We start from the raw sequence: 11346 nt of genomic DNA, 5'->3' as shown, positions 1-11346 counted from the left end.
AGCTTTAAGTATTTACTCAATACATTAAGATCTTTCTCTTTACACATCAGCCATTTCCACGGCATGCCTGCAGTCTAGGACCTTCTGGCAAATGGATCAAATCCAGCTGTAGAACCAATTAGTTTATCAGAAACATTCTCTAATTTTAGTGCAAAAAGTGGCAGCAAACTAGCATAGGTTAAACATAAGTCAGAATACTCTGTTTCAATAAGCAGACTATTTTATCACCAATACCCCCTGTATTAGATGACACTAAGTAGTAAATACTAGGAGCTATCACATTTAATCCAAAGGCAGAAGGGTGGCACATCTTTTCATAACGTTAAATATGAGGTTCTAATCATATTGCACATACAAAAGATGTCAAGTCCCATTTCTTGTCTCTTTTATACTAAAGCCCTAGGCAACACAGGTCAGAGAGCCTGTCAGCCACAGTCTCAGCTTCCTGGGTTTTCCTGCACCCTGTTTTAGTTCCGGCACACATAACAAGCAGTATGCCACCCATGGAGCCTGTGCTCTATTCTCTCATTACTGACTAGATGTGTTTATAAACAGTCACCAGTGCTGGCCACAGCACTTGCAGACTAACTTGCAGAAAACCAGCACTGCACTGAACCTCCAATATGCAACTGGGTACACACATGTTCAGTACTGAAAAACAAACGTGAATTCACAAGAGTTCACACAGTATTCAATTTGTTGACAGTCAACTTTCTTCTAATCACATATGAAAAAGGACAATTTCATTTCCCTACCTATAGAGGGGATTTCCTTCACTTCAGCTGAGAGAGCAAGGTAGGGGAGATCCATTTATTAGTAAGTTCTGGGTTTGCAGCAGCTGGTCTGCCCTCACATATGCTGTAAGAGCCATCTATGACACATTAATTTTCTATAGATTAATGAAACACAGGGCCAGTTATTTCAATATACTTTATTTTAAAACAGGTAGGTCACAAAGCACTAAGCTTAGCCCGTTCTGCCAATACACAAGCTACAAATACTTGTTTGACAGTTGAGGGTCAGTCTTTAGTAGCATACATGAAAAGTGAATAAAAATCCATATAAAACAATATTCAAATAGTTTCCATAGGAACACAGATAATTGTGACCCATATCTCCTAGTCATTTTTCTTGCATTTATGCCAAACCTAAATGTTAAAAAAAACACTAAAAATTCTACCAAGAATTAAGTTAACAGTCCCCCAAATGCCCTAAATTCAATGACTAACCTTGCACTTAGTTACTAAATATTACCTATACATTAATACTAGCTGAAGCACAAGTTGCTGGATATTCAATTCCACTTTCCCAGGCACAAGAGACTGGCAGACTAGCAACATCCTGCTCCTCCACCTCAGCTAGGAATCCTTGCTCCTTGATCTGCTGCATTAGTTGCCTAGAAAGAAAAAAATAAAGAGTGAGTCAAAAACTGTTTCACTGCAATCTACCTAAAAATGTACATTTTTTAAAATTGTCAGTGAGTATGAAATTAATTCTTTATGCATCATCTGCAATCCTGATATTATCATAGAGGGAAAAAATTAAAAATAATAAAAGCAGAATCCATGCAGGTCACTTGTGGCTGGCTAGGCTTTAGGGTAAGTGCCAATACCAAGCTGATTTTACCATTTCCGTGTAGGATTTAGATTTGCAAAGATGCACCCATACAGCTACATCTGTATACCTCATGCTATACTGATTTACTGACTTAGTGCTCAATAGTTCAGAATTTCAGATGTGAAAATCCCTGACAACTTGATGGTCACTTATCCCACACCCTCACATTACTGGGTAACTTGAATCAAGGAAAAGTATGGATTACAGACTAGGAATATAAAGGAGCTGACCAGACCAGTAGAAAACAAGCAGCTCCTTCCATATTCAGACAAAGGCTGTACTAAAACACAACCTCATAAGAACTTCAGTTAACTGAGTTTTTGGACTTAGTTCATAGATTCATAGAAAGGTTTGGATGCAGCCCAGGACAGGTTTGGCTTTCTGGACTGCGAGGGCACATGGATGGGTCAAGTCCAGCCTCTCACCCACCAGCACCTCCAAGTCCTTCTCAGCAGGGCTGCTCTGGATATGTTCATCCCCCAGCCTGGATTCATACCAGGGGTTGGCCCCTTCCAGGTGCAGCACCTTGCAATTGGTCTTGTTAAATCTCATGAGATCCCTACAGTCCCACTTCTCAAGCCTGTAGCGGTCCCTCAGGTGTGGGGTGGCATCCCATTCCTCAGATGTGTCAACAGCAACACTCAGCTTGGTGTCACCTTATAGTTCTGGTCATCTTAGGTATGCAAGGCAAACAGCTGTGCCACTGCATGGCTCCTCATGTATTACTGGTTTTTACTTAGACATATGTTATCATCTTGTCCTTTATCTTTCACAGTTTCTAGTCACAAATTTAGTTGTTGACCTCTAGAATACGTAGATGATATTCCAAAAGATTTTTGCCTGTCCTAGAAAGATTTGTACCATAATCTCATTGATGCATGCCCCTCAGTTAAAGGCCAGCCTTTATCACAGAATTCTCTTGCCAAAACAGAAAACACACATAGGCCTGAAAGAAGGCTGTGCTGTGGTGGACTTGGATTACAGTTATGTTTGCATAATTAAGCTCAGCATGCCTCAGACCAAGTATTAAATTTTAACAGCAACCTAGTAGTAGAGTGAAAAAGCAAATTATTCTCCCACAGAGCCATTTTAAGTTCAATTAGACACAGTTTTGGAGTGTTAAGGGAAGTCTAAAGGCTTCATGTGTTTTGAAAAATGTTTTTGAAAAATCAACTGGAGGTCTTACTAAGGGAAAGGAAAAAGAAAAGCCCTGCTTATACCAGTAGGGTTAGGAGAAGAATAGAGGAAGCTTCCTCTTACTTTTAGGTCAGGAATTCCCCTGAATTTAAAGATTTTCAATAAATTCAAAAACAACCCAATAGCAGAGCTAGTCATGCTTTTGGGTAACACTTCTGCCCAAAAGTCCTCTGCCAGTTCAGCAGGCAGACACCAGTAGACAGGTAAGGGCTTCCTCTTACAGGAAACCCCACTTTTATAGAAGGTGCAATCCATTAACCTGTGTTACAATGCAGAGCACACAGATTACTTTAAAGTGCTGTTTAAGTTGCAGTTTCACAGTATCCTTGCACTTAAAAGGTAGTCCTGCTTTCTTTACTTACCTGCTTAATAACTTCCCATGGAGATCTAGCATTCTGCACTGAGCACTGAGCCAGAGCTCAACCTAAACCAAGGAATAGCTCTCAAACAAACATAGAGATCATACTGTGAAGCAACACTGTTGAATATCCCTGCATCCTGGGATTTAGTAAGCTACTAATTTAGAAGACAACATATTATAACTGGGGATTGACGGGTCTCTGATTACAAGTCACAGAAGTCAAATGTAAAGAATTCATAATGATTCTGTATGTTGTGCAAGAGTGAAAGCACTAGCTAGAATCCAGATTAATGAAGTCTCCTAATATTGCCCCTTTAAAAGCATCTTTCCTATAAGTACGTACAACAGAGAAAAGTAAGTAGTAGCATCAGCATTTTTCTAACCACACAGCAAAAGCTTTCAGAAGCAGTGCATTCTTCCACAACAGGAGGTTTTACAAGAACTGTGGCACAAAAACTACCCTTGCTTGTTAAGGAGTAGCCAACTGATACAAGTTATTTATTACAGTGATCTCAGAAGTACTGATGGATCAAGATACTTAGTTACTAACCATGCTGGTCTTGACATCACATAGTGTATTGTTGGCCTCTGGAACCCATTGAAAGTAGAAGCTGCTGCAACAGTATAGGCACCCATGTTTTCAAACAGGATCCAGTCACCAACTTGCAGCTCGGGCATATTGAACCGCTCAACAATCCGATCTAAGCCATCACACGTTGGTCCCCAAATGCTGCAGGAGTAGCAGCTGTCATCTGGCTTAGGCCGCTAAAGAAGAGAGTGCAGTTTAATTAATTGACTATCAAAACAGAGCTTCCAGAAGTGTAACATTCCCCCTCTGAAGAAAAGGAAGAGCTGCATGCAGGTTCTTCACCTCTGGCTTTGAATTCATTCCACTGCATGCTTCATAAGTTAAATGCCAGAGTCTGGCAACATGAAGGGAGCAGTGAACTGAGAAGTGACTGCTGTGACAAGGCTTCTCCTACACCCATGATACATGACTAGTATGTGATATTTCTGAACAGACATACCTTTTGCAGGACTGGCTTAACATGTGCATGATCATACAAGATGCAGTTGAATGATCCATAGACCCCATCATTCACGTAGTACATCAGAGTTTTGTCATTTGCATCATCTTCATCTGGAAGAAGTCGAGACACCAGTGAGAAAAAGTCTTGGAAAGACACACACAGTTGGCTAGATCTAAGTCTAGGGCTTGATTTACATACCATCAGAACCTGTTTGCTCCTTTAACACAATTTTCTTTGCAATGATGTTGACTGCCAGCGTGAATGCTGATGCAACATAGTATCTTCCTGGCTCTGCAATAATAGTTATTCCAGAATCTGAAGGGAAGTATTTATCCAGTGCTGGGTTGATTACACTTGTGATCTAGGGAAAAAATCAGATGCCAGTATTAAAACTTCAGCAGCTACTCAGGTGCTATCTTAGAAGTCTGAGATGAAGGAAGACCCTCAAATTCAAAATAATATACTAGTGTGAAACATGTAACATCTAATAACATCTATTGTAATTTCTATTGACTGCTTTTGCTTTTTTTCTTATCCAAAATCTTGTTTGCAATTACATTTACTATATACAAAGCAACAAAAGCAGACACCACTTGCAGCCTAAAGTTTAAGTAACAAAGCAGGTCATGTTTGAGGCTGAAGGAAATCACCCCTCCTAGGCTCATTAAACCATCATTAATGCCCTGCAAGTCCCCACACTTCAAATCTGATTTGTAGTCCACTTGTAGTGCTGCTACTTATGCACTATTCCACAGCTCACTAAATCCTAAAGATACCATCTCATGGGATCATAAACATACAGAAGGCTTTACCATCATACTTGAAATTCAGCCGCCTTCAAAACAGTTATTTCCAGGTTCTAAAGTTATCCTGAAGCTGCCTCCAACTGCAACATGACTGTATCATGCCATGAAGCCCAATGACATAATTTGTTTTTGATGCCTCACACATGCCCGTACTGCACCTTGAGAAGCCAGGCTTCATTAGAAGGTACCAAAAGGGCTACAATGTTAGCTCACACTATTACAAGAAAACATATTATGTAACCTGCTGTATCCTTGTATTAACACTTAACATTTAACACCTCCTTGGGTTAGAAGGCAAGGTGCTCTGACAACACTGCTTTAAGTGGAAGTCACAGCAATATTCAGCCCCCTTGTCCCTTCTGAAAGCAAGGCTATTGATGAGGTAAAGCAGACTGGAAAACACTGAAGATCTTAATTATCCAAAAGCTAGTCCTAAATCAAATCCGACACTGACCTCATATGCTGCCACCCCTAAGGGCAGTATGGGTTCAGGACTACCCTTTCAGCCTATTTGGGAGCAGTGCCAATCTATTCAGTCTCAAGTACAGCACCAACTGAAAGAAATCTATGCCAGTAAGAATCAAGCCTGTAGTTAAAACTGGCTTTACTTTTTTGAGACTTCTGCATGCTTGTGCAGTCATTTGGCTATGATCATGGGCTCATCTAATTTCTAATTTTCAGATTAATTCCTCTTTCCCCCTTAATTACATTTCTGACTAAGCAGACATTTTTGCAAATGTGTCTGCCTACAAACAGAAAAAGCAAGATTTTATTTAATCCAGATCAATACTCAAAGCAGACTTCACAACCTGAGAACTTCTTAGCAAAGCTATACCTCTTCAAATTTAAGCTTGACATCTTCAGAGCCAGGGAAGCCACCACCAATATCAAGCAGATACATATTGAAGCCAAGTTCAGCCTAAAATGAAATGAACAGCAATACTGTCAAGAAAAGTTTATAATTTATGTTGGTTTATAATTTATCATTTTAGCTTAAAAAGTAATGTGAAGTCATTTCATTAACACTTGAAACAGAGTTAACACATGTTCAAGTAACAGTAATTTGAGCGTGAGCTGCCAATTTTAGTTCTGCCAGGCTGGTCAAAGTAAGGTACCAGGACCTAAAAAATTCCAACATCATCAAGTCAGTGGACTTAGCTAGCTTTTAACCCCATAAGAGTTGTACACTTCATTCAGTTTTGCCACAACAGTTGAGCAGTAGCTCCAGAAAAAGCAGAACTAGACTTACTCCCATATCAAACACACAGCGGGCATCAGAAATGGCTTGAACAAAGGTCTCTGGGTCTGTACATCCACTTCCAACATGGAAACTACAAAAAGATACAAACTATCAGTTGCTATTTGGCAAATTACTCAAGAAGTTTTGTATAAACTCATGTCATCACATAAAAAGACATCTCTATTGTCAGGTAGACCTGACAATAGAGGAAGGAAAGGAAACTTATTTAGTACAACTGTGTTTTGATACTGTGAGCTCACCTAACTCCAACAATGGCAAGGTCAAGTTCTTTTGCACGCTCCAGAAGAAGCCTGCTGGTCTTAAGTGTAGCCCCAAATTTAACACTCAGACGACAGACTGCTTTGGAATCATCGGTGGTAATGCGCAAGACTAACCTAGAAACAGGGCAAAGTGAGGGGTTAAGTTTCAGTATAACAGACATCATCACCAGGCAGGTGTGATCTCAGAATGAGACTGAGCTTAAAGATACAAGCTGCTCTGTGTATCTCTTCCTAAAGTGCCAGTAAACTCTACAAGATTAGATTTTGCTAGTTAAATGTTTATTAGTTCACAGTTTTGCAGACTACCTTAAACTAATGAAGAACAAGTTTCAGATAAAGCAGATATTTCTGTATCTTGGGAACCCATGGAAGAATTACAGAACAATTTGCATTACTTACTTGGCTTTTGGATGGGCCCTTGCAACTTTCATTAGTTCTACTTCACTATCAAATGTCATCATCTGCACACCACTGCTGGCAGCATGTTTGATTTGAGATACTTGTTTGCAGGGATTTGCATATATTATTCGCTCAGGAGGCACACCAATGCTCTGTACCAGTTGTATTTCAGTCTGAAAAAAAAACCAGATTACACTTGTAGAAGATATTTCTAGATAGGTGATTAATGTAATAAGAACTACAAAAGCAACACCACTTGGTTATGCTTAATTTTACACAAACATGGCTTGTAAGGCTACACAGATACCAGCATCACAGATCAGAAGACAGTCAAGATCTCACCTTACTGGCACAATCAAATCCGGCCCCAAGAACAGCAAGTGTCTTCACAACAGCTTTGCTGTCATTGCATTTTACGGCATAGAAGGGGGTCACCCGAGGAAGGGCCTTATGCCATCGCACGTGCTTCTTCACAATGTCCCCGAGGTCAGCAACATAGAAGGCATCTTTATCATCCTAGAGCAAACACACATCTTAATCTTACAAACAACAGATAACAGGATAAGCCTAGAGGTCAGCATTTGAGGGGGCTGTCTTGTGGATCATTTACAAGGACAGCTTGTTCTATTAGTTTATAAGTTTGTAGCATCGTGAAATGTAGTGGTTTTCCCATCATACTTACAGAAGATGACACTTCATTTATTTTTTGGTCAAGGATATCCTTGGCAGTAAAGCCTTCATCAAGGAAGGTCAACTCAAATTCTTCTTTGCTGAAGTTACTCATGACTTCCAAGATTTCAGGTTTATGTGAAAAGACTTGAGTATGAAGTGCTGGAAAAAAAAAGTTAATTACTTAATTTGAGTTCATATAGTTTACATTCAATACTTCACTTAGATTCATATAGTCATTATATGACCACTACTTTGTGCTCATATAATTTGCAATTATACAGCTCCTACAGTGATCACTAATAGCTGCATAGAATAGACACTTGCATAATGACAGAACAGATGCAATCAGAACCAAGGAGGCAGGCCAAAATAATCTTGCTAGCTGGAAGGCAAGTTCTCCTCTGTTGAACAATTCTATGATGTTCTGAATCTGCTCAAAGAAAAAAAGCAATCAAATAAATACTGTCAGTTATTATTAGTCTGGCTCTCTGTAAGTTTCTGCTCTCTTTTCCTTCACCTCCACATCAGAGCTATTAATATTATGGCTAGCATCTACTTAAGACTTTTTTTTCTTTTTAACAATTCCTAAGCACTACTTTAGCTCACCAGTTTCAGAAGAAAGGGTTTACTTGTTATTGCCAACAGAATCCAGACTTTACTGACTTCTGAGTAGTAACAACTCTCATTAGGTCCAAGCCAGGTAAGTATCTGGATTCTCAATACAATTCAGACTATGCATAAAGCAGACATGAGAACAGGGCTTTCCTTGAAGTTGCTCTGTTGGTAGTCAGAGCTTCCCTGTTCTACTCATGACCTCCAAGCTACATGAGAGCCTCAGCTGTCATGAGTGGCAGATACACACTTTGAGACTGGTTCCTAACTCTGACCTGCAGAAAAAGTCTTAACAGGGATCCCAATTAGGATTTTACAAATCTTCATTGCTAACAGAAATCTACCTGCTAAGCAGACAGTCCCTTGAGAACTAGAACTAAAGAGCAAAAGCACACTCCTCTGCCATCCATGACCCATGAAGTCCATGGGCCACCCTTTCACTGGGTAGTCCAAACACAAAACAACAGCATACTCCATCAAGCTGTTAAGCAGAGTGCGTGCTACCTTTCAAAGACCTCAAGTCTCTACCTTTCAAAGCATTGCAAGTCACTCATGTAACGGGGTCCAGCCCCCTTCCTTCTCTCAGCAATTTTTACACACAAACTAGTCAAGCAAACTAGTTTGTGTGTAAATCAGTTGTGTGACTGAAAATCAAGCAAACACTGAATTATTCACTAATATTAAGTTATGTTACTGTTTCCTTTATTTTCAAAAAGTATGGCTATAAACCAATCGAAAAAGGAAGTTTTATAGCTGCTACAGTTTAACAAGCCCAACAGAAAAAAACAGAAAAAACCCCAACAGAATCATTAATTCCATATATGTGTATAACAACATTAATTGAATTTTATTGAAAAACTTTGAAACATCAGCAATTATACTTCATTTCAACCTTCAGAAACATATGGCAACAAGAACTACTTCATATCTTTTGATAATTTCTCACTTATCAGAGACGAATCAAATTTGAGATTCAAACTAGATTAAGCTTTGATTCTAATAAACCAAACAATCCATTGAACCTCATTCTCCTTCTGCTCTCATTCACGTGCAGTGATAATTCTACCACAAGCTGGATTAAAGTCTTCTCTTTAAAGCCTCTTTGAAAGGACCATAAGAAACAGCAAATTAAACACTTCTCAGGAGGTGCTTGTTACTAAGGAGAAGTTGCATCTCATCATAGACTTGCAGCTTTGCAGAATGCAGTTCAGGGACTTCAGCTGTGGTTAAGAGATGTGAACACCATCAGGAAGAATTTAGTTTAACCTCCCCTCTGCAGAGAGCTGCATGAACAGCACTTTTAACATGTAAAAAGGAAATTACTTTTACTGGCCACAACAGATTTTGTTTAAAAGTTCTTGCAAGCTTTCCATCTCCACCTCATTGCACAATTTTAACTACAGTGTAATTACACAGCATATAGACAAAACACGATCATGTAGGTGCAAACTGTAGCCTCCCAAAGGATGTTTCTATTTGGACAGCGAGCAAAGTGTCTGCAGCTCCCCAGAAGAAAGGCAATTTATGCTCATTTAGAATTTGTCCTCCAGAGCATTTCCCTATTTAGCAGCTGTACTTAGAGCTGAGTCATGCCTGCAGGCTCGGTACTGGAACAGCCAAGCTGCGTCTAGAAAAGGCGCCCGAGGCGCCCCTGACTCCGGAGCCTGTAGAGCGCTGCGGGCTGCACGGACAGGGCCGGCTGCCCTGCGCTCACCGACGCATTCTCCCTGCAAAGCCACACGGTCCCGCAGCAGAGTCTGACGCGGCCGAGCTGGGGCTGCGCTGCGCGGCTCGGCACCGGGACACTGCGGCTTCCCGAGGAGGCGCCTGTCAGCCCCGGGGTGCACCTTCATTACAGCTCGCATCACCCTGCGGCTCGGCCCCCGCCCCGAGACGCCCGGGGAGCAGCTCTCTGCGGGGAAAGGGGTCGCTCCCCATCCCTCGGCGTATTAAAGGCCAGGTCGGACAGGGCTCTGAACAGCCGGGTCTGTTGAAGTTGTCCCTGCCGTAGGCAGAGTTAGACCTGGATGGTCTTTAAGGTCCCTTCCAACCCAAACTACTCTGTGATTCTCTGACCCGCTGCCGGCCCAGGCCAGTATCCGCCGGGTGTGCAGGGGGGCAGCGCCCCGGCGCCGCTCGGCCCAAGGGCGAGCCCGGCCGCCTCAAGCCCTGCTCCTGCCACGCACCTGCCTTTCCCCACCCCGGAAACAGCCCGGCGGCCACGGCGGGGCCGTCCCTTACCCCGTTGCCAGAAAGCGCCGCCAATGCTCCCCAGGCGAGCCGGTCTGGCCCGCTTACAGCCGCCCGGAGCCTCCCGCCTCCCCACCGGGGCCGGGGATTCCCCGTGCCCGGCGGCAGCACCGGCGCCCAGCCCGGGCCGCGCCGCTTGCCAGCGGCCCCGCAGACACGTGGCTCCGCGCCGGCCGCTTCCGCCGCGGCCCCGCCGCCCGCCCGCTCCGCTCCCCGACACAGCCCAGCACATCCCGCCGCCCGCCTCACCTCGCAGCGGTGGCGGAGCTGCTGTCAAGCCCCGCGGCAGCCGATCCCCTCGCTCCGAGCCGCCTCCGCCTCCTCCTGCGAGCCGGGCGCGGTGCGCGGAGCCGGGCAGGAGCGCCGGACCGGCTGAGGAGGAGCGGGGCTGACGGGGCGAGCGGGGCGCCGCGGCTGACAAAGCTTCGCCACGGCCGCCGCGCTCCTATTTATAGCGCCGCGGCGTCGCTGTGGCAACGCACCAGCTCAAACCAGCCGCGATCGGCTGGGACCGGGCGCGCTCCCACCGCCGCTATTGTGACGTACGGACGAACATGCGCACGGCGCCGGGCGCCCCCCGTGCGCCCCGCCCGGCCCGGCCCGGCCCGGCCCCTGCCCCCGCCCGGCCCCTGCCGTGCGCCGGGCGTGCCGAGCCTCTGCGCGGGCTGTACCCCTCCCGGGGCCCTTTCCCCCGTGGGGCCGCCCGGGACGGGATCCACCTGCGGGGTGATGTGCGCGACCCCAGCGCTGCGGGATGCCAGCAGGTGCATGACCCGCGCCGTCCCCGCCGCCGGTTCGGTACCCCCGGGTCGGTACCGCAGCCTTAGCGTGAAAAAGCGGCTGCAGGAGACCGGAGGGTTGCGGCTTCAAGCGATGCCTT

At 44.1% G+C, this 11346-nt stretch overlaps 1 protein-coding gene across 2 annotated transcripts; it reads right to left on the bottom strand.

Moving 5' to 3' along the window:
• Window positions 1–935: 935 nt before the first annotated feature.
• Window positions 936–10959, bottom strand: ODC1 (ornithine decarboxylase 1). 2 transcript variants are annotated; one of them, XM_084202176.1, is made up of 11 exons: window positions 10716–10959; window positions 7615–7763; window positions 7275–7448; window positions 6933–7105; window positions 6513–6647; window positions 6262–6343; window positions 5848–5931; window positions 4405–4567; window positions 4204–4316; window positions 3726–3940; window positions 936–1396 (listed from the first exon to the last, which is right to left on the bottom strand). In XM_084202176.1, exons 2-11 carry the CDS (start codon window positions 7714–7716, stop codon window positions 1255–1257), a joined length of 1383 nt encoding a protein of 460 aa, XP_084058302.1. In that variant the 5' UTR covers window positions 7717–7763; window positions 10716–10959; the 3' UTR covers window positions 936–1254. The 2 variants fall into 2 exon arrangements, with proteins under 2 accessions (XP_084058302.1, XP_084058303.1); XM_084202177.1 differs by lacking the exon at window positions 10716–10959 and adding an exon at window positions 10458–10555.
• Window positions 10960–11346: the final 387 nt, after the last annotated feature.

Source organism: Fringilla coelebs (genome assembly GCF_963513975.1).
Source record: "Fringilla coelebs genome assembly, chromosome: 3".
Lineage (NCBI taxonomy): Eukaryota > Metazoa > Chordata > Aves > Passeriformes > Fringillidae > Fringilla > Fringilla coelebs.
This window is presented reverse-complemented; position numbering and strand designations above follow the sequence as displayed.